Genomic DNA, 24925 nt, shown 5'->3' with positions numbered 1-24925 from the left:
AGAAAAAAAAAATTAGTACATAATAAGTTCACTAGTCGTAGTCGTAATCTAGCCAATAACTTAGTTTTTTTAGTTGTACAATTTTCTTTTCGCAATCTATGGCCACCTCTAGGTATAACAATTCAGTAGTTAATGTAATGCAAACTAAGCTTTTGGGTTCATTGTATATTATGGACTTCCGCAAAGTAACGCCTGCTTCTATACAATATTTGAATACATATTGTATCAATATAGCAATATTTCATGATTATTCATTGATTCATTTTCACGATCGTACTTATACTTATACTTAGACAGACAATAGATCTAGTATTGTAGTGTCATCAAAATAAGCATCTTGTTTTGTTAAACATTAATATCAATTTATTTATGTGAAGATGGAAACAAATAAACTATTAATAAACTTAAATCTAAAAAAAAAGAAAACAATATTAAATTAAAACTAAAATAAATTAAATTAAATCTAAAACCTCATCGAGACCACCGCAGCGAGGCATTGTACCCAAGATGCTGGCAGCATTACCCCTTTGGATGGCCAAACTAATTCTTTGGCCAAGGTAGCTGCCAGCTCTCGGGTCCCCGGTTGACTCGATAACTCTTTTCGCAATTTCTTCAAAAAGAGCTCGAGCCCCCGGGCCCCACGGCCCCAAGGTCTCCACACCAAAAGGCACGAATACGAAGCTCCCATCGAGGTTTTCATATTTGCGCCTTTTGGCCTGTTCGGCGCTGATGGCCGCTGCACCCGCCATAGAGGAGGTCGCCTGAATGTGGGATGCAGCTAAAGTGTCTACACAAGTTGCATCCCAAACAAGCGACCTGCCCATCTTCCACGGTACGAGCGTCATACCATCAGGTCTCTTGCCATCGCCACGTGCCAAACCAATAGGTTCTAGTACAGCTGGCACATGGGCGGTGGCAAGGGACCTCCGGATGATGTCGTTAAGGGTACTATGGCGGGAGAAGCGACCAGCGCTTCTCGAACAGGAGAGCCCATGGTGGCCGAAGGCGTCAACGCAGTCACCGCAGTGGCAACGGTGAGGCTGGTTTATTGTGGCGCCAAGCCTAAGACCAATCAAAACAGAAAGTGTCGTATGGTCTTTTGTTTTGTTTTGTTAAATCCATACAAATATTATAAATGCGAAAGTCTGTCTGCTAGCTTTTCAAGCTCAGCAGTTTAACTGATTTTAATGAAAATTTGGTACAGAGCTAAGACACATCCCGGGGAAAGACAGTACTTTTGATTCTGGAAAAATAAAGAGTTTCCACGGGATTTTAAAGAACCTAAATCCACGCGGACGAATTCGCGGGCATCGTCCAGTGAAATATAAAATAGATTTTTCTCTTACCTGCGACGTCAGATAGAGTAGCGTTTGGTGCACATTTAACGAAATCCGGAAAGAAGTTCACCATGATGATCCCGCCATTGTCTTTCTACATAAATGTAATTTTACTATTAGGTATTACTTTTCACGCCACACAGCATTCATTTAAAGCGTTGATTTTGAGTTTTGAAAATTAAAATCAATGCTTCATATGAATGGTTTTGAATGTATCAGTACCTAATTGGATTTTGCAGATCGGTGTTAAAAACGCAACATGCTCGCAATCAATGTTTCGAAATACCCAATTGACTCTAGAATTGAATAATAATTAATATGATTGGATAAGATTGAAAAAATATGTACCTACCGCTTTGAGGTATGTCCTAAACTATTGTCATAATATAACCACGTGATTGGCATTGGATTACAGGGGAACAGGATAAGTAAACTGCCGTCCTATACCTAAACGTCAGCCTTTCTCCAATTTTTTCGGTGTAAAGTTGTCAAATAAATAAATAAGAAATTATCTGCGATAAATATTTAAAGACATATTGGTTATCACCAAAAAAAATTGATTTTAGAAAAACTGATGTTTCTAAAAAAGTTTGTTAAGTGACCAAACTGAAAACCAACAAAAATTTTGGTCCTACGTTGCGTTTTTTAGAAACATTAGTTTTAAAAAATTCCTACGTTTCTTGGCGATAACACAAAAACTATTTCTCCATTTAACGGCTTTTTAGGTATAGGACTGCAGAAAAGTTGTACTAATGCAACGAACACGCAAAACCTGTGATGGAAAAATCCTAGTCGTTTCATAGCCTACATTTCACGCCTGCAAGTGTAAGTGAAGCCTCAAAGTTTTGTTAGAACTTACAAGTTTCATAACTGCCGTGAACTGTGCGAATGATCTTCTTTTTCTATATATAAAAATGAATCGCTGAATGGGTTGCTGATCGCAAACCTCGAAAACAGCTGAACCGATTTCGCTAATTCTTTTTTCATAATATTCCTTGAAGTACGGGGATGGTTCTTACGGAGAGAAAAATTAAAAAAAAAATCCTGAAAAAGAATCGACTGCTAGGCGGTACGAAGTTCGCCGGGGCAGCTAGTAATTAATATAAAAGAATATGAGCATAAGAAAACGCAAGTAGAAGAAAAGATATTTACTACAGACTGGATGATGTCGTCGGGTACGTTCCTTTTATGCGCGCATAGGCTGTAAACGGATGAGTGGCTAAAGATAACCGGCGCTTTCGACAGCCTGATTGCTGCTCGAGTCGTGTTTTCACCCACGTGCGACACATCGATCAACATGCCTAGACGATTCATCTCCCGCACTACTTTCTGTTAACAATAGAAATAAAAACTAAGTACGCGGCAGAAAGTAATGTACATCGACATTTAGAAAGAGATAGCAGATTTGTAGAGCGTAGTCCCTGTCATTGAGACCGACAAAACGTCATATAAGTATGAATGACAGAGACAATGCTCTACAAAGCCAAAACGTCATTCTTAAGGCCGACGTACATTACTTTCTGCTGCGTACTGTAACTAATATTTTAATACTTTCAACTATAACTAATGTTAGTTTCCCTGTTTACTGTTTACCTGATAATTACGCTTGCGGTAGCCATAAGGATTTTCGAAGCAAACGAAGATAGAATTACTGAATTTATCATAAGGTCCTTGCATTTTAACCTAACCTAACGTCTCCATTAATGTTAGATGCAAAGTTTACATTATGATAACTTAAAGCTAACCTAATTTAACCTAGCTTAGAATCTGCATAAAAGGCTTGACGACAGCATGCCCTTTCTCACATCTCTTAGTAGTTTAATAATACCTTAACTAAGTAGCTAGTATTAAAATGTTTTATTCGTCCAAATTCCTTGGAGTCACATGTGGCGACGCGCGACGAGGTGATAATTTGCTGTGACGGTTCGCTATTAAGTCAACGAAACTGGTTTGCTGCGCAATTTATTATAAATATCATTGTTGCAATATGAAACTTGCTTCCCTGATTAAATTGCTAGTAAGTATAGTAAATTATTATAGATACAACGTTCATATTATTATGAAATATAAGCTCCTTGTAGAGCAATAGTCTGGAGCGACCTCTTCCATTTTTAATTTCGTGTATTCGTTCAATCCTTCCCCTAAGTTTTGTAATTTCATTTTTATATAATGTAGTTAGGTTCAGACGACCTTAAAAATTGCCAATTCCTCACGCGATGCTATAGAATATAGAACACTTCTTTCAAATAATATGCCAGCCTCGAAACAATTAAAATTGTTTGTTGACCTTATTTGCATCACATTAGCGGCTAGCATTACTAAGATAGTTTAAAGCCTTATTTGAGTGAAGCATCTGATTGAAGTAGCATTGACTCTATGGGTGGCCACTTTGTGGTAATTTTTATTGAAGATTTGTGATAATAGCCTACAGTTTTGACAGGCAGTATCAGCGGTATGAGTGCCACTTTATGGGCAAATGTATAAGATAAAACAACTTTACTTAGAACACCACATTTGTAAACTGCGGTCGCTAGAGCAAATACACTAGGCACATCTGCTAGTCGCCTTAAGTCTTCCCTATGCGAGAATTCCACTTGGCACTATGTAATATTATGTACTCATGTTGGCGAATGGCATATTTGCTGCATATGACAAATATTTGGCATATCTTAACTTATAATAAAACTATAAGGGTTCTGTATATTGAATATGTTTCGAATATTTTAATCGGAGGAAGATTTACTATCAATAGCATGCGGACTGTGCAGTTGCGAGGTAGTTATAATAACTGCACCCTAACTGCAATTTAGCAGCTGGCTTGCAGTTCACATGCAGTCCGTTCACACTAACGTATATGAAAAATTTCGAATTTCGAATGAACATAATATCACCACTGCAGCAACGTAAATATAAACAACAACCTGTAAGGCAATGCAAATACTTTTGTTTTTACAATAACACGCAATGATGTTTCACTACACATTTCACGCTGTGAAAAGTTACCCTCGCACTCTCCCCAGCGCTTTCCATACAACGCATTTTTGTAGTCATTCGAATATAAACTATTTACAAACAGTTTCAAAGTTACACATAGTTGTTTCTAAAACTTGTTTACAGAATTTCATTAAATGGAAATGGTTTGCTTTATTAACACTTCCTATTCTGAATCCTGCAGTACCAACAACCATCTAATACATGAAAGTATGCAAGTCAGTGATCACGTATATTGTAATAATTTTAAAAATAAGTAATACACACTACATACTTACGTAAAAAAAGGTACAACAACTTTTATTTGGAGTCTATGGCCTCCATACTAATAAAGGGTTACACACTGCGTATATCAAGGTTTGGAACGCTCCTCTGGCATTCGTGTTTCCTTCCACATAACCTTGAAGGCAATAGTGAATAGGCATCTTCTAGGCAAGCACGCTCCAGCTTTGACCTCATTATTGCTGTCTTTAAAGCATGATTGTCGTCATATATCATGTAGTAGCATAGTATGTATTTAATAAGACTGAAAACAAAATTAAAGACTCATTTTCTTAGAAATTCTAATACCTATCTAAGATAAGTCTGCTGTATAATCACTTATTGTTACGTCAATCTTCTTTTACAGAAAACAAAGATAATCACTACCCATACTTATATTAATAATAGTAAAGACTGATATGATCTCAAAAGGCATATATCCAGCAGAAGACGCAAATTGGCTGATTTATTCGATTGAATGGTCAAGACTAGGTAGCCTAAATATATGACTGACTGACTGGTCTATCAAAGCACAGCTAAAAATACTAGACGGATCGGGCTAAAATTTGGTATTCACATAGCTATTATAATGACATAGATATTCGCTAACCTAAATATATGACTGACTGACTGGTCTATCAAAGCACAGCTGAAAATACTATACGGATCGGGCTAAAATTTGGTATTCACATAGCTATTATGATGACATAGATATTCGCTAAGAAATAATTTTTGAAAATTCAACCTATAAGGGAAAAAAATAGGGGTTTGAAATTTGTGTGGTCCACGTGGACGAAGTGACTGGAGTTAGCTAGTTCTTTATATAATTTTTTTAAATGCATTTTTTAAATTTTATAAACACAGCAATATACTTAATAATTACATTCCTATTATTCTTTTCCTTATTAAAGAGGACGTTTTCCCGCTTGTAATAAAGCTTCTATCATATTTTTCCGTCATTTTATCTCCGTAACTAGGTAGGGACATAATGAATTCCACTGTTGTTTCTTGGATGTTCCGGAACGAGAAATAAATCAAAGTTTATGAATTATGAAGATTAGAACAAAGACCTTCATAAATCTTTTGTATGTCAATATGAAATACACTTGCTGTGATTTGTTGTGATTTATAAGAAAAACTAGCTTATGCTAGCGACTTAGTTCGCGTGGACTACACAATTTCAAACCCCTATTTCACCCCCTTAGGGGTAGAATTTTGAAAAATCCTTTCTTAGCGGATGCCTACGTCATAATAGCTATCTGCATGCCGAATTTCAGCCGATCCGTCCAGTAGTTTGAGCTGTGCGTTGATAGATCAGTCAGTCAGTCAGTCAGTCAATCAGTCACCTTTTCCTTTTATATATTTAGATATACAAGCTCCTCTGACTCTATTATTATTATATCAGCCATATTATGGTTATAAATTATGAAACATTATTTTTGATTCAAATAGCGAGATCAAAAATGTAAACAATGGTGTGGCCAAAATAATAACGTGGCCCGTGTAGTTTCTCAAAAAGTACTACAACTTCGTTTTAAAATAATACATATACCTTACATAAAACTAAATATTGCAGTTTTTTTAATACCTTGAAATAATATCCAATAATAAAAGTAATAAATAACTGTTTCAAAATATATAATTGTGCAAATTTTTGTTAAGATACTGGCAATAAAGTTTGATCTCGAACTTCATTTCTGACTTTAATTACTGACGATGGTCAAGAATGGTCTACCTGCTTTAAAAGTCTGTTAAAATCACTTTCGGTTAGAGTTTGTAAAAAATGAAAATAAAATACAACAGTCCAGACAAAATTAGCTCGCTTACCTCTCCAAATTCCGTGAGTCCATTCACAGCGGGTGGCTCGTTGGAGGAATCAGCCCTACGGAATAACAATACAATAATGAAAAGAAAAATAAATGTTACGACAGAGAATGACAATTATGAAAAGATTACATTCGCATATGGCATATCCATTGTTCGCTTAGCTCAATTTCGCGTATATTTTATACCAGATGATGCCCGCGACTTCGTCCGCGTGGATTTAGGTTTTTTAAAATCCCGTGGGAACTTTAAAATTTTTCGGGATAGAAAATTGCTTACATCAATTTTCGGGACGCTAGCTATCTACCTCTGTCACTTTCATCCAAATCGGTTAAACGGATGAACTTTTAAGAATCCCGTGGGAACTTTCCGGGATAAAAAGTAGCTTATGTCTTTTCCCGGGATGTAAGCTAACTCTGTACCAAATTTCATCAAAATTGGATGAACTGTTGGGCCGTGAAAAGCTAGCAGACAGTCAGACAGATAGACACACACACACTTTCGCATTTATAATATTAGTATGGATTTGATAAACTGAGTCCACGCTCAGTCTAGCAAATAGCTTTTAGCGGTAGCGGTTTGCTATGGACGCGCTTTAACTGAGGCACAAAGCACCTGCCGATCGAGGTAGCCAATTCTACTTTGTTGTATAACAAGGCTTTAATAGCAACAAGGCTTCATCTATTGCGGTTAGTAGAAACTTAGTGGCAGCTTATTAGTGCTCGTCAATAATATAGGTGATGTTATTATGTAATTCGCTTCTGCATAAATACGGGTAAAGCTACGATGGACCTATCTATTACTAAGAATGTTTAAATAATATTCCAATTATTGTATATTGAATATGTAATCAGATTAACTTTATGATAAAAAATAATTAGCTTGTTTAATCGACGTAAATAGTGTAAAGTTATAGTCGAGCAGCTGCGATCTTTCGATTAAAACTGAAATTATGACTGTTTACACTCACACAATATGGTGATTGTTACAATTGATAATAAAATTTCATAAACTTTAAGGTTTTGATATTTTAATATACTTAATCAAAATACTTCCTTAATTTATTTCTAAGTATATTTAAGACATCTTATTTCAACATTCCTATTTTAAAAGCCTTAACTCTAAAGAGTGGACTGGATAAGGTTGAAATCAAATCAATGAATTCGAGCGTTGAAACATTCCACGCTCTAATTATATCAACGTAGGTGAGATGTAAAACCTCACACTAAGCACACAATTAACCTAAAGTTACCTTAGTTACACTACCTTATTTGTAATTATTTTACTTACCAGGGTGTATTGCACGTGTGAGTGAGAGTCATGTAGCGCACGCCGAGTTGATAATAACTTCGAAGCACCCCCAGGGAATTTCCGATCGAGTGTCCACCTTCAATGCCGATGAGAGATGCAATTTTGCGTGGCCTGGCACTGTGAGCTTCCAGGATATCTACATATTATGTCACAATCGTTAATAATATAATCTGGAAATATAATAAAAAAGTTCGTACAAACGTATTGCTATTAATATTTTGGTTACATTTCGCTTGTAACCGCAATCGAGATCCGCAGTGCTTGATAAATCTATCAAAATAAAAATTAAAACACGTCTAGAATTTTATGCACCTACTACATCCTTAAATAATTATGTTTATATATCTTATTTTTTTTTTTCGAATTTGCCAAAGGGCAACATTTAAGATTATAATTTCGCTAAAATAACTGACAGAGTTCCTCTCGCTTGCAACATCTCATTCATATCTTTTTTCACTTGCTCACATTGTGACGTCATAACAGGTAGTACCTGTGACTGAAGTAGCGAGTTTCAGGTACTGAGGGTACTTGTCAACGAGACGTCGGATGACATCAATCTGCTCCAGGGTAAGTTGCACTGCATCTTTATTCTGTGCAGCGCAAGGGACGAACGCTGACCAGAACTGTGGAGAAAATCAGGTTTAATACCTAACTCTCATTTCTATGAATCCTGCTAAAATACTAAACTAGGTAAGTATTGTAAGGACATTTGTAACTGATTTGAAATGTCAGAAATGATATGAAATTATTTATTTATCTAATGATGGTAGATTAATAAAATCGATATTTCACTCATTCGATGTCATACGATCTGTTGCGGGGAGGGTATGTGGTATATAAATTTGCATAAATACGGGTGTTGTAAAGCTTTTATTTAAGTCTCCTTCCGAGATTCGGGGCGGTTATTGAATATTTTTGTAGAACTTGATAATTAGATGTTGCGATAGCAATCTCGCTCTGATCGATTTTAAACCTCGTTTAGTTTAAAAGGACTCAGCTGGCGTCTCGGTCTTTCAAAATCACTTAAGAAGTACTCGGCTTCGCCTTGGCCTTCCAATAATACTCGGCCAGTAATCGCTTTATTTCAGGCCTGGAATGTAATGTACTATTTTTCTTTATGATGGTTTTACAAGCTATGCTTACTGTAAAATGATCTATCTCTACTAAACAAGCAAATAAAAATACGTTGGGAGGTTGTTAGTTGCGCGTCGTCATGGCTGTAGCGCTTGTAGCTGCGTAGCTACAGCGTAGCTTCAGTTGTAGCATCGGAAAACATTGTAAAACGAAGCCACGGCATATTTTGCTTACCTACTGCGCTTACACACACATTTTTTTCGGTGTTATGGCAGCTGTTGTCTGCTATCTCACCTGGTGTTTAATGATGATGCAAACTAAGATGGAGGTGGGCTAGTATGACAGGGGTATGGCAGATTTTATTCAACCCTTTCGTTAGTCGGTTTCCACTAGCATAGTATCAAAACGCTAAAACCTTCGGCACGTCTTTGCCGGCAACTATATGACCACAGCCAAACTATATAAACTCCAAAGGTTTAACTTTTATTGAAAACTAGAAACAATAGGAAATATACCGGACGCTTTCCCTGAAAATTTCCAAGCTACAGAGAAAGAATTTCACCGCGAAACATTTACGAGTAAGTAAAAGTGAATATCTCTTTGAATACAGACTCAGTTTGGAGACGGTTGCATTCTTAGGTTTTCGTAATCACTGAAAAGACAATTAATCCTTTCTTCAAAGTGTAAGTGATGATGTAAATAGAACGATGGCGTGGCCATCATACCATGGCGTGCAAATTTGAAATCTTAATACACAAATAAAATTTCTAATTAATATCCATATATATATATATATATATATAAAGAAAAGGTGACTGACTGACTGACTGACTGATCTATCAACGCACAGCTATACTGGAGGGATAGGGCTGAAATTTGGCATGCAGATAGCTACTATGACGTAGGCATCCGCTAAAAAAGAATTTTTCAAAATTCAACCCCCGAGGTGTAAAATAGGAGTTTAAAAATTGTACGAAAGTATGTCAGTTTTGAAGTTAGAATCGTGAAATAATTGTGTATTTACATTAATTCTTATAAACTTAGAAAACGTGTATCAAGGTTTTTGAAAAAATTTGCCCCTAAGTAGAAAAGAAGGGGTTTGAAAATTGTATGAAAGTCTGTCAGCTTAAATAAAATAAAAGGGGATAGGGGGTTCGAAATTTGTGTAGTCCACCCGAACGAGGTCGCGAGCATAAGGTAGTAATTTAAAAGTGCAAGTAACAGTTTCAGTTTCGTTTACTATAAAAGGAGAATTTCCCTCCATAAATATACCTATTATATAAGTAGGCTTAGATAATGAACGCTGAGAGTAAAAAATAAAAAGGTCGTATCGCTATCAACTGCTTAAGTGCCATAATGTCAAAGACTTTTACGGAATTAGGTTACATTAACGAGTATGCGACAGCTTTAAACAGTGCCAAGAAACTTCTGCATCCAAGTTAGTTATAGTAAGTAAGTATGAGTAATATCATGTATGGTTCTATTTATATAAAGGCTTGTGCAATGCATGGACTAAGAGCCCATCGTATCGTGGCAACCCCCTGCCAGACACCATTAAACTTTAATACATATCTCGGGTATCATGGCAGTGAATTACCACAATACTAAGTGTCTGGCAATACATGACGTGTTTTCTAATACTATTCTAAGAAAAAAAATTAAACTTAATTCTGTAACGTAAGATTTTATATACCTTTGTCACCCGTTATGTGTCAAAGCCACCGCGATCTGAACTCATAGTCGCTGATTGTTCCTCCCTGTGTTGGGGACAATACGCAGAGAAACTTGCAGCTTTTATGAAATAACGAAAGTCTAGCCCTCACAGGCTCTCTGACAGCGACGTGCGAAAACAACGGGTCATATCTCGTAAGAAGTTGATTTGTATGAAAATATTCGCTGTTGGCGTCATGCGCTACAACCCTCGATAAGCTGCAACAATTACTATCGTGTTATCCAATCGTAGACTCTACCACGGATTTAATTTAATGTCCTAGTACATATCTAGTTGCCTTCGCGCCACATTGTGCATAATTCAAATTTTACTGCTAGCAAATTTTACCTGAGCTCCAACCATGCCCTCCCTCAGTCGTGGCAGGTCTGTATGCGAGTACTTAGATTTGGACCATGGTTCGACTTGAGTAAGATCTGTGTCCAGTTCAAACTCGTTGATTTGATTACGGAGAAACTTGCGAATATTCCATGGCAGGTCGTTATGCCTGGTGAATAAAAAAATACTATGTAATAAAGAGCACGTATTTGAATTCCAGCCAGCCATGCACGAAATTGAAATTGTTAATTACTTGTGTTACTGCAAAAAAAGCTTTTAACAAAAAATCATAATATAGCAGCAGCCATGTTTCAAGCCAATGATAACTCTGACGTTATAGTGTTCGATTCTTGAAATCTACCAACGTTGTCGAGAAATGTAAACTGATACTAAGGGTACTAGGATTTAGTAAATGCAAACCCGTCAGTGAGCGGCACTTCTTCAAGTATCTGCTTGGCGATCTCAAGGCGTTCTCGATCGTAAGAAGCGGCTGCAACCACCGCTGTTACTGCTAGCAGGACACAAGCCACTGCCCGCCGTTCGTTACGGTTCACCATCCTCGCTGTTAACAAAAAAAATCCGTGAGGTACGACAGAAGCGGTGTATAGGAGTTAGTCCGTACAAAATGACTTCTCACGTGCCATTTTACCTCTATGGTGTAACTTCATGTCAAAAATACTGTTCACCTGTAAAATAAGGACTAAACATAGAGGTAAATCATTCATACCAGGCTACAGGGCTGTATCAGGCTGTCAGCCAGCAGGGAGGAGTGGCGAATTCTCGTGAGGCGTATAACATCTGCCCTCAAGGCTCAAAGACCACAGACGTGATGACCACGACCACTCTGCCAAGAGTGTTACGACGAAGAAGAAGAAGATATCATTTATCCATGGTGGCGAGTGAGGAGTTAAATATGTGTTATACTTGTCAAGAAAATCAAACGACCTCAAACATGATGGAGTTATGTTGAGAAGTTGAGGAGTTCCTATATAATCTAAGATCCGTTATTAGGAATATCTACCCTCATATTTTAATGTATAAAACGGGTACATACCAGGATTAATTTTTGTTTTTATTTGACGATATTTCAACCCAATTGCACCTTAATTTATATTAATAGTGACGTTGTGAGTGTATTTTGCCGGACAGCTCGTGAAGTTCCAGCGAAAAGACCAAAAAAGAGGGTAGTTCGCTACTGCCCTTGGCATTTCGAACTTCATCTCTCGCAGCACCGTAGTCCCGTCGTGGCCACGACCCGTGCAATTGGGTTGAAATATCGACAAATAAAAACAAAAATTAATCGTGGTATGTACCCGTTTTATACATTAAAATATGTCGTTAAAATGGCGGCCACGCGCATTAGCAATTTGCGGGACTTTTATTCATATGTTATCATAATATTCTTGCTGGGTTTTATTTAAGCTGACTCAAATAGTGGTTGTGGTGAACCGCTTTTCACTGCTACGAGGCCGTTTGCGGTAAGCCCAACAGAAAACAGACAAAAGGGGTATGCTGGAATTTACAACTGATATTATAATTTAGTCTCTTGGAAATGTTTACTTATTTTATAAAATATATATTTTGCGAGGACCGTGAGATTCAGGTTTGCCAAACTTACTCCAGGGCTCCCGACCTAATTATGAAATCACCTAATTTTAAATTAAAAACAATACATTTATCGTAGTCGTATAAGTAAGGTATATAAATGGGTGCGTTTGCGACAAGCATGCACACTTACGCAATGCCATGTAAACGTCGTAACCACAAGTAAAGTTCACTCGCCTTCGTGGATTGCAAGAACTGAACCTGTTTACTGAAAGGTATCAATGAGTGGGAGTATTTGTGTGCATGCGTGTGTGTGTGTGACGTAAGACGTTGCATAGAAGAGGCACGTTTTACCTATTTTCTTATCGGATCTTACGCAAGCTTTCATTATTCTTCAAATTCTAATTTAATTCTAAAATTTCAAATCTATTATTCACAACCTCTCATCCAGAAGGAATCCTTAGTGCATCATGCATACTATAATATTATAAATGTGAAAGTGTGCTTGTTAATTGGTTTGTCCTTTAATTACGCCACAACAGATCAACGGATCGACGTAATTTTTGCATGGACATAGTCGAGGATCTGAAAAGACTTAAACACTATGTTTTAACACGGAAAACAAAGAGTTCCCGCGAGATTTTTGAAAACCTTTATTAATATACTACTACTATATTTACTACTACTAATATATTTTATAAAAGTTGTCTATTAGTCAGTTATCTTTTCACAGTAACCACTGAACAGAATTTGATGAAATTTGACACTAAAAAAAGTTCCCAGGAGGTATTTAGTAACCTAAATAGATACACGTACGAAGTCACAGGGTGCAATAACATTAAGTGTATCTGTTTGATAGCTTTTGTTAGTTGCTTTTTATGCCCCAAAAACTGATTTTGATAAAACCATAAAAACTATTTAACTATAATAATTACTATATTTTTGTAAGAAATTGCATTGCCTATTTTATATATACTTTACGATTTAAAATCTTGTACTTACGAATTTTTATTTATACAAATCGAGTTACCTATGCATCTATTCCTGTAAGTAATAATATTTATCCCCGTTGATATTCTTTCCTTTTTATCTATCTTGTGTCATCCTGTATTTATATTAAAAGGTTTTTCGACGACGCATTTTCGTTCCATTTTCTTTTTGTGCGATATGATTCTAATAAATAAACTTGTCGAAGAGAACGTTATAAAAGTAGGTAGATTTCTTTGCTTTCTTACCTCCCGTGATAAAGTTCGGTAACTTGATAATCCTTCTTGGGCTTTGATCTGCAAAAAAAAATATCATAAACATTTATTGTTAAAAAAATTATATTTATGTCGGCACCTTTGCTTTTTCTTGATGCAATTTACCATTAATAAAAGTTAATCTTTATTCCAATATAGTCTCGTAATATCGGACCCTACTGACGTGCAAGTGAAATTTTTGGCAATACAAGGTATAAAATATCAATAAAGGTATAAACACCACTGTTCTAGTGGTCTGTCACAACTAGACCACTAGAAAGAAACCATTAGGCTCATATGTTATGCATTAGAAATATAGTAATATTTGTTAACTTAATTATACGAATATGACTATCACGTTTCTAAAACTGTTTCATCAAATATTTGAATGATTATAATATAAATAATGATGTAAATATGATAATGATGTTAAAACCGGCACTGAAAAGTTTTAAATGTATCAGCAAAATATACACTGAGCAATGTATGATAAAACAAAGTCTTAAACTTTGTTTTATCCTATTTAGAAATTGTAATAGTATCGTGTGTGTAGAGAGCCAAAATCCCAAGCAAAACACTATTATATACTTAATGTAGTTAGAGTTAAAATGCATTAAGCCATGTACAACTGAGGTGCACAACTTTCGTTCGCCGCATAAATTCCCTCACGGGTTGTTCCGGGAAAACTCTAGCTCTAATTGAGTGGAGAGGAATTGTGTCTGACATCTTCAGCACCAATATGCACAATAATCACTTTAATTCACTTTAATAAACTTCATTATTTTTTATTAACTTGCTCAATGAATTTCCGCACACAATTTTATTTTCACAACAGCAATCAAACCTAGGGATTAAGTGTAAAATAAATTATAGATTTCATACTTCCAATTCATCATCAATTCAAATAGTTAATTTTTATATATATAACGTAGATAAACCAATTCTAAAACAAATACTGGACTGCTACGGTCTTACAAATAATATGACTTCACTATTCACTGTTTACTAATGAGTAATTTTATTAATCCATACTAATATTATAAACGCGAAAGTGTGTCTGTTTGTCTCTCTGTCTTTCTGTCTGTCTGCTAGCTTTTTACGGCTCAACAGTTTAACCGATTCTGATGAAATTTGGTACAGTTTGGTACATAGGTGTCAAAAAATTGCTGTGTTCAAGTTGAGACATTAAAATAAAAATAAAATACTAAATTATTAACAACTAGATGATGCCCATGACTTCATCCACGTCGATTGATGTTTTTTAAAAATCCCGTGGGAATTCTTTGATTTTCCGGGATGCTAGCCATCTATGTACCAAGCTTCATCAAAATTGGTCGAACAGATGAGCCGTGAAAAGCTAGAAGACAGATAGACAGACAGACAAACACATTCGCATTTATAATATTAAGTATGGAAGTATGGATTACATACTAGAGATAAATTTCAGTCCACTATACAACATTATAGAAAGGACGTGTCCCATAGTTTTGACTCTCCCGTAATAGACCTTGAGCCAAAATATCACGTATCGAAATATGTCGTCGCTATGTCTAGATGAAAACTCACGCACATTACATAATAAAGATTATTATTAATACATAGTCGTTGAAAAATATGGTACAGATTCCAAACACTGAATAGAATCTTAATAGTTTTAGAAACGAAATAACTTTGTATTACACTGTTAAACGCGAGTATAAAAGTGTATAAATGTCCCATTAAGCTAGACTTGTCGAATTCACCTGAAAAATGAATACAAGGTCTGAAAGTATGAAAAATGGCGGCGAGCTGGGATTATGGCACGCAATTGAGGTCGCACAAATATAAAATGAAGGAAAAATGTGCTAAGTGCCATTATAAGTTATATTAAAAAACCTTTTATAAAGAGACCAATTTGAAAGTCTTATTTTTCATTCTTTTTGCGAGAGATTTGGTGAAACGTTAAATCTTGCACAAAGGGCACACAACTGTGATGAATGTCTTTTAATTTTCACAGGTTGCTGATTAAGAAAATATTACAATTTCTACTCGTACTAAGTTTGGTAAAAAAGTTAAGTTAATGATCCATAGAGTCACTCACTATTATTTTTCCACTCTTATTATATTATAGCCAAGTCGTATGTGGTTAGTAGGCTACCGCATTATTATCCCAAGAAAACTCACAGCATTATGTGTTTAATGTTAGGAGTCACGACCCTCAGCATTGAGAAATATGACGCAGAGAGAGAGCGAGGAAAGTTTGAATTTTTGAATAAGTGTTTAATATTTAAAAGTGTGAGATTTTTTTGCATCCCCTCGTTCGTTCTCTTTGTGTAGGTAGATACGTGGGTGAGAGTATTCATTTTAGAATGCTCCAAATGAAAGGATCACAATGTCCTAAGCCGTGGCTCAGTCCCAGTCATGTTGCACATAGACAAAGGCCTGTAAGGCCGCCCGTTGTACTTATTGATGTTGCATGATGTTGCAACATCACTCGCAATCTACGTACTTACTTATTAGATTTTTATAAGAGATGAGTCCATGGAGTCTTAGTGTTAAAAAAAATTTACGAGACATTTCACCGCGATTAATAGCCTCATCTGGTGACAGAAGGGCTGGCTCATTTTTTGCGCAACGGATCAGCCTGGCTGTCCAGCGCGGAAATGCAGCCAGTATTCTTGGCACCATTCCACGTGGGCATGATTTGTATAGCAATTAGATAAGGCTAGCTTTAAGTTTTATTGTAATATTTTCATTAAAATAAAAGTTAAAAGATAATATGATAGCCTTAGTTAACTTTTGACTGCCATTTCACGCGGGAGTAAGTGGTACTTAATTATGTTGCTATGTCACTTGCAATCTAAGTACTTACTTATTAGATTTTTATAAGATATGATGATATCCTTAGCTATCCTTAGTTATATTTTTATTTTTATGCGTATTTAATATGTATTTACTTTATTTAATTAGTACACCCCTTCCGCTCTCTTTAATTTTTATTATATCCTCTACCCTAATGTTGACTGGAAGAGATCGCTATGTTATGAGACTAGATGATGTATGCCAATTCGTCAGCTAGGATGAGGTTTTTAAAAATTCCGTGGGACCTTTGATTTCCCGGGATTTATTTCTGTCACTAGGATGCAATTGCTATCAATAAGGATTTATGTAACTCGGGGGAATTATTTGATTTTCCGGACCAAAAGAAGCTTGTATTTTTCCGGAGTGCAAGTTATCTCTATACCGAATTTTGACATCATTGGCTTAACGGATGGGCCGTGAAAAGCTAGCAGACAGATAGGCTGATAAACTTTCGCATTTATAATAAGTATGTATTAAGTGGTATTGATGAATATGGAAGCACAGACGTGTACATTTTTATTCTCTAACTAGCTAATGCTCGTGACTTCGTCCACATGGACTTTAAAAATTCCTACCCCCTATTTTACTCGCTTAGGGGTTGCATTTTTAAAAATCCCTTCTTAGCGGATGCATACGTCATAATAGCTATCTACATGCCAAATTTCAGCCCAATCCATCTAGTAGTTTCAGCTATGCGTTGATAGATCAATCAGTCAGTCAGTCAGTTACCTTTTCCTTTTATATATATAGATATGACAATGTACATACTCAATCTCACTCTAATTTTGTCTCAACTAATTACTTATGTAATAGATTTCGCTCACACATAAATTTACCTACCTAGAACTGCGCAAACGAATTATAAAAGCTAGTTTAAAGTTAATTGAGACACATTAAAAGTTGTGAGCTGCGAGCGCGCGAACTTTTGTACTTGTGAGCTTGTGAGCGCTTTCGCAGGCAACGATAACAGCTTCTGCACCTACGTATGTACTTACTCCACTCGACTAGCGTCAACTTTGTAATGATTAAGGTATGATTCCGAACCACTGTGCAGGCAGCAGCGCTGCCGCAACAGTGCTGTCACCAGCTGTCACAGTCCTGTCGCGGCACTACTGATGGTCCCCATACAATCTATATAAGCTTATATGACATTACATTCTGAGCTAGGCAGCAATGTTCCGCTACATTGCTGCCGCGACAGCTGCTTGCGATAGCTAGTGACAGCTGGTGACAGCACTGTTGCGGCAGCGCTGCTGCGTGCAGCGTGGTTCGGAATCATACCTTTATACTCTTATGCACTCTCTATGTCACTGAATAAAGGAGGTCACTAAAATCCCTAGTAAAATAAAATTGGCAGTCAGTGAGGACTGCTGATAGAAGTGATTATTTAAAACTTTAAAATGGAGTATCAAAAATTGATTTCTCGCGCCTTATTAACTCTATGGGTCAACTGTCATGTCAAAAGTACGGTTCAACGGTCTACATGAAATTGAACACAAAAAGTTAAAATGGCGCTTGAGGAGTTAAAATTTTACGCGTTATACCTATAAGTGCTTAGCACATTGGCGACGTGAACTTGAAGTGTTTCCATAAATTACAAAATCGCCCGAAGCGCCTAAGTTTTTGCTTCAATAAATACGGCACGAGGTGGAGAGTAATTTACATTGACAGTTAGCAATTTTTTAGAGCACTGTCTCTGTCGTTGAGACCGACAAAACGTCATATACATATGAGTGACAAGACAACGCTCTACAAAGCTGAAATTTCATTCCAAAGGCCGATGTACATTACTTTCGGCCGTGTACTGTACTGAGTTTTTCTGTCAAGAAATTCTACCCAAAGTTATAGTACAGGTCAAGATGGTAATCGGGGTATGACGGGAGGAACGCCGCGCATACCCCGGACGTCACCCGCGCTATCCCGCAACGGGTTAGAGCGGGGACTGTGTGGGTGTGCGGGCGTCTTCATCCCGATTAGCTACCCCGGCAGCACATGGAGCTGTTAGTCCTGCACCTGATCTCTCTTTGATCATGTTGGATTGCCATCTATGAACTAGGTATGAGGGTAAAGGTATAGAGAGGGCACCGATGTTTGCGCAAACATTTGTGCACTGTAGTAATATGTCCCTCGCAGACGATTAATCTCTGTGAAAATTGACCACCGTGGACGAAATTTGGTAAGGAAGACATTATTATAAAATGTACTTAGTATTATAAATCCAAAAGTTTATGTTGGCTGACTTGATATTTTATTTCATTTTATTATAAAGGCACACAAAACAGGTCTCAACTATAAATAGTTCAAATACAAAAACAATATATAGATTAAGATCTAAGCGGCAACCCATTAACATGTGTACACAATAAATATTATATGCACTAAACAAGGTAACATACAATTTGTAAAATACAGCTGAATAAAGAAATCGACAATTATTATAAAATATATAAAGTGGTTTAGGTACCTAACTAAATAGTTATAACTATTCGAATGGTAGACAAATGAGTCAACTAGCATACAAGAAAATTAAGTATGAAAAATATACTTAAAGTGGAGAAGATGCAAAATGCAAAATGTTGATAAATTTGTTACGCAGGCGAAGTCAGCGGCTGATACATAGTGAGCCAGCGCAACATGCATTCCCATTCCCACGTACGAATACGACCCGTATAGCTGACGCGGCGTAATATCAGAACCCGCGCGATGTGGGAATCGTAATATTAAGTTAGAATATTCTCATCCGTAGAAATAAGCACTAGTTTTTAGTCTTTTCATTTAAATGTAACTTTGAATATAATTATTATAAGGATATTATCGCCGACTAGTTTTCTTCCATCCACCTCCTGCGAGCCTAAACATTACTGGCGCAGTGACGGGGTAGGATAAGCTGTACCTGTAGCTGTATCGGACAACTGTGACGGAGAACAACTTATCCTGAGAACCTACCATTCGGAGGCCGCAGTGTAGTGGAGAATCTAAACTTCGATTCGTGGAAAGAAATAGATCGGCGATGCGGTAAGTACTTCAATCGTTCAAGTTCCTTTTACCTATCCTTTTCCGACTAACAAGAAAAAGAGGTATTGTGTTTAATTTTTTTTTAATTGATTTTTTTTAAATCGTACGTTTATTGAATCCTCATTTATATATCGTCCTTATTCCTAAAATTTTATAATCTAGGTTTATACAAAATCTATAGACCTATTTAATATAATTTTACGTGAACTTTAGGGAATTAATTTTTTTATTGAGTGCATTTTTATATAAAAGTTTTTTTTTGAGTGTCTTTTTGTGTGTGTTAGTTTAATTTTTATTCGTCAAGATTTTTCATCCAAGGTCAGGACGTAGTTTCGTAGGTTCGGTTAATAGGTCAAGAGCCGTAGACGAATCTAGGAACTTAGAAGACATGGCATCAAACGATTTAGATACTATCTATAAATCTATTAGATTTTTACCCGAATTTGACGGAAATCCCCATGTGTTAACACGGTTTATAAATTTGTGTGACCAATTAGTGATTGCCCATTTTGACATTAGTCCGGGACATGAGTTACAAAATTCGGCATTAATTAGTGGAATATTAAATAAAGTGACAGGTTCCGCGGCTAGGTTAATTAATGCAAACGGTATCCCAGATAGTTGGAATGGCATACGAAATGCCCTTATTAATAATTTCGCAGACCATCGCGATGAGACCGCTTTATACAATGATTTGTCTCTACAGACACAAGGCTCTAGCACCCCACAAGAATTTTACGAAAAGTGCCAAAACCTGTTTAGCACAATTATGACCTACATTTCCCTACATGAATCCGTACCTACCACAATAGAGGCTAAACGGCAACTTTACCAAAAGTTAACCCTGCAGTGTTATTTACGTGGTCTAAAAGACCCGCTAGGCTCAAGGATACGGTGCATGCGGCCAGTGTCAATGGAAAAAGCCCTCGAATTTGTACAAGAGGAACTTAACACCCTATATATACAACAACGAAATGAAGGCGGGTTTTCTCAGAAAATTTTTGGACATAAATTTTCCGTATCAAATTACACAGGTCCTTCAAGGTCACAAGGTTTCGCTATGCCTGGGCCATCTTGGCAGCAGCCTATACATTTTAGACCACCTCAGAGTCAACAACCTATGCATTTTAGACCTGGTTGGAAACCTAACCCTCCAATGCATCCGCGTGGTCCTAGCCGTACCCAATTAATGTTTCGCGCTCCTCCACCGAATTATAACCCGAAGAGCAACGTTTTCAAATTACCAAATCGACACCAACCGCCTAACAATTCTAATTTCCCACGTCCCATGAGCGGTGTGAGTCATTTCACCCCTAGACATTTACCACCATCGGGACATGATTGGCGTAAATTTGGTAATCCACCACCAACTAATTATATGAAATCACGCGACGTCAATTTTAATGAACTTTACTATAACTATGACTATGGTTATGATTATGATTATGACTATGACTATGATTATGACTATAACTACGATTATGACTATGACAATTACGAACAATTTCCGGATGAATGCTATGATTTCTATGAGGAAAGCTCCTCGAAAGTTGAACCGAGTCCTATAATGAAAGAAGATTATAACTCGAACGCATTATCGCGCATTGAAGTTCATGTGCAAGAGCTAAGTTCGATTGCTTTAAATCAATCGGACGGAGCTCCCTCTATAGATGACTCTGGAACTCTCTCAGCTCCGGAGGCTGAAGATGGTTCTAGAACAGCAACTGTCCATACTGATGACGAAAGCCCCATCTTGGAAATCCCGATTACAGAAGATCCATTGAATAAATTTACTAGGCAAATCGTTTTTAACGTTGTAGGTGATATTAAAACCAAACCAGTCACTACAAAACCTTTTGAAAACCATAAGCGTACGGCTGTTCAATTATCTGAATCTAATTTAGAAGAAGATGTCATCAATGCTGTTAAAGAATTTATTCAACCTAAAATTAAAGCCGGTTTATTAATCAATCCACCATTGGCTATGTATAAGATAATTCCAATAATACAGAAAACCTTTAAAAATTCGTCAATGACACTCAATTTAGCTAAAACAGAAGTAGAAAATGTTCGAGAATATTTAAGGCAGCAACAAATTATAGATAAGTACCATGATGGCAAGACAAACCACCGCGGTATCAATGAATGCTTTCTTGCTTTATCTCGAAAATTTTACTGGCCTAAAATGCGAGAGCATATTTCAAAATTTATCAACGACTGTGCAGTATGCAGACAGGCTAAGTATGACCGTAATCCGATCCGACAGCAATTTCAAGTAGTTCCACCACCCAGTAAACCTTTTGAGCTTGTGCACTTAGACCTCTTAAGTGTAGAAAGCTGTAAGTTTCTGACAATAGTCGACTCTTTCTCCAAATATGCTCAAGCATATTTCTTAGGAGACAGCGCGGCAGTCAGTGTAGTTCAAGCATTACTTAAATTTAGTACGCATCATGGAAATTCTTTGACCGCAGTAGATCCAACATGATAGAGTTAGGATATTATAGTGTTAGGATATTATAGTGTTAGGTTAGTATTATGTAAGAAATGATATCGTTTTGTTTTTCATAGTTTAAAATTTTCCTGTTAGTTTAACCTAAGTATATTATGTATTAATTTCCCATTACCACATACGCATCATGATATCCTTGTCACTTATTATCCATTCCTTGCAATAAGCTTGAACGAATACAGGTACATAGAGGCTGAATGCCCGAAGACCAGCAAAGGTTATCTATATTATAATATGCCGATATACGATGCTTATAGATTTACACTTACCCAGAATAGAAGAAGACATAGCCATCCAAGTTATAGTTTTACCTAAAGAAGAATCCTTTGACTCAAGACCATCTCCACATTATGAATAATAGAAGTCCACAAAACTGGATCACCTACATGATGCAAGTGCAAAGGTTTCATCTCAAACGCCTATCACTCTACCTCCAAGTACGGACCATGGAGTTATTTATCACACAATCATTACCATACGCCATATTAATTGGAATCTGCAGACTGAATATACTCATTACAGTTTATCAGAAAATACATCGCACGAAGACCTTGCAGTTAAGAAACATAACCAAAATTCTGAGTTCTTCATCCGATGACCTTTCGGCGCAATTCACAGCCAAGGTGTTCCATATGCGCCGATCTGATGGGGGAGGTGTTACGCAGGCGAAGTCAGCGGCTGATACATAGTGAGCCAGCGCAACATGCATTCCCATTCCCACGTACGAATACGACCCGTATAGCTGACGCGGCGTAATATCAGAACCCGCGCGATGTGGGAATCGTAATATTAAGTTAGAATATTCTCATCCGTAGAAATAAGCACTAGTTTTTAGTCTTTTCATTTAAATGTAACTTTGAATATAATTATTATAAGGATATTATCGCCGACTAGTTTTCTTCCATCCACCTCCTGCGAGCCTAAACATTACTAATTGTTTTTGAAAAGTGGTCAAGTTATTATTAAAAATGTCAATATTATGGTTAGCTGTGAAAAGATCATTAATAGTTTATATCTTCTATACACTTCTCAACTACTCAACCTATTTGGCACGAAGTTTAAGCCCTACCCGTAATAGAACATAGGCTATTTATTACCCCGGAAAATGGAGATCCTGGGTTAGTAGAATTCTCACGTACATTCATAAAATTTTCGTAAGTTACAGCCTAGTAAGGAAAATGCATTTATGATGAATTCCGATACTTCACTTTGGATATCCATCGCTTGATAATATCCGGCAGCATGAGGTTGAGTGGTTTCGAACGTCTGGTGCATTTCCTAGAACAGATTAAACTGGAAATAACCGGAAACTGTGATATATAGCGCATGTGTACTGTGTGCACTGAAAATCGAATATTATATTAGACTATGGCAGTTACTAAAGCTTAGTAGATAGATAGCTATTCGGGGAGTATGGGGCTTTCGGTTTTATGTGCATTCTAAGCAATTAATTATGTATCACTTGCTTTAACGGTGAAGAAATACAGTGATGAAACTTGCATGCCTGAGAGTTCTCCATAATATTCTCAAAGGTATGTGAAGAAGGCATTTGGCTAGAGTAGGAGACTATGGCCAAGCCGTTCTCATTCTGAGAGGAAATCAGTGCTCAGTAGTGAGCTGGCGATAGGTCTATCATGGCAGCTCTATCTATCAATGAGGAAATTTCAGGGACAGTTTCAATAAAATTTTCATAGATGTCTCTTGAATATTTCGCATAGGTCGCCACGAAAGAGGAAAATGAATACCTATATCTTTATGATCTATGCTTTAATGTTTAGGTCGTGTCAATCAATGACATAGATGAAGAGTAAGAGCTAGCGTGCATTGTAATTTTCCTTACGTTTCTTCCCCACAAAATCTGTGAACTATAATAGAAGTCTATTATAGTTCACAGATTTGAATTTCGCATCCGATTTAAATTTAAAAATTTAAAGCATATATGATCCTAGATATAGGTATTATTTTTCGTCTTTAGTGGTGGGAATATATTCAGCGCCATCTATGAAAATTTTCTCGAACGTTGCCTGGAAACCTCCTCATTGAATGTCCAGAAAAATGGAATCCATTTTTTAAAGTCAATGAAATATACACTGAACATTTACTTATATAATACTTCGTATGGACAGGGTTATTGAACAAACAAAATAGCACCGACTCATTGGTGCGTAAATGTTAATTATGCACTAACTCAACCTCAGTGACGTCTGGATTTCAAACGGGTAGTTCATTAGTATCTAAGAAGTAGCACTGATTTTTTTGGTTTCTTTACCATGAAAAATTTTGTTCGCTTGACCATATCTTATTTATATCGATGACACTGAAGAATTCCCTTTACAAAAACTGTTAAAACATCATTCTGTACTTTATGATTAATTGGTAAATGAAAAATGAGATATTTAAATAATCTACTTTCTGAAACTTAGACTGCTTTAATCGTTCGTGAGCCGTTTGATATCGGTACCTACTAAGTTGCAATAAGTTTAAGACTACTACTGAATTATCAATAGCTATATTTAGACATAAAGCATAACATATCTGTTCCTTTTACCCTGTGACACATAAAAATATTGCGGTGTAATAATAAATGCCGCAACTTTGTTGCAGGTAGAATACCAATTTTGCAAGCTGAGCTACACTAGCTTGGCTTTTACTAGAGAGATAATAGTTTGCGACGTCGTTAAATATTGATGCATTGAACCGTTTTCTCTCGCAGAGCAGTAAAGAAAATTGAATCTCTATAATCTATATAGTCTAAGTATTGTTTTTATCTTTACTGAGATATTATTCTTACATATCATCATCATCATCGTCAACAGATAGACATCCATTGCTGGACATAGGTCTCTTGTAGGGACTTCCACATGCTACGGTCTTGTGCCGCCTGAATTCAGCGGCTCCCTGCGATCATCTGTCCCCTCGTCTGATGTCA

The 24925-nt window shown here is 36.6% G+C and overlaps 1 protein-coding gene across 3 annotated transcripts in view; it reads right to left on the bottom strand.

The window, feature by feature from the left end:
• LOC117995468 (dipeptidase 1-like) overlaps window positions 1-24925 on the bottom strand; it is a 42790-nt gene that overhangs the window by 5799 nt on the left and 12066 nt on the right. The window contains exons 1-9 of one of the 3 annotated variants that reach the window (XM_034983480.2): window positions 23205-23274; window positions 13626-13673; window positions 11266-11407; window positions 10858-11014; window positions 8215-8347; window positions 7704-7860; window positions 6417-6471; window positions 2490-2666; window positions 1347-1431 (exon numbers count right to left, since the gene is read on the bottom strand). In XM_034983480.2, the coding sequence (XP_034839371.2) occupies window positions 1347-1431; window positions 2490-2666; window positions 6417-6471; window positions 7704-7860; window positions 8215-8347; window positions 10858-11014; window positions 11266-11407; window positions 13626-13673; window positions 23205-23271 (1021 nt within the window). In that variant the 5' untranslated portion in view covers window positions 23272-23274. Of the gene's footprint in view, window positions 1-1346; window positions 1432-2489; window positions 2667-6416; window positions 6472-7703; window positions 7861-8214; window positions 8348-10857; window positions 11015-11265; window positions 11408-13625; window positions 13674-23204; window positions 23275-24925 lie in introns of those variants that run through there. The other 2 variants (XM_069509089.1, XM_034983479.2) reach the window with 2 other exon arrangements.

The sequence above is a fragment of the Maniola hyperantus genome, chromosome Z (assembly GCF_902806685.2).
Source record: "Maniola hyperantus chromosome Z, iAphHyp1.2, whole genome shotgun sequence".
In the NCBI taxonomy this organism is placed as follows: domain Eukaryota; kingdom Metazoa; phylum Arthropoda; class Insecta; order Lepidoptera; family Nymphalidae; genus Maniola; species Maniola hyperantus.
This window is presented reverse-complemented; position numbering and strand designations above follow the sequence as displayed.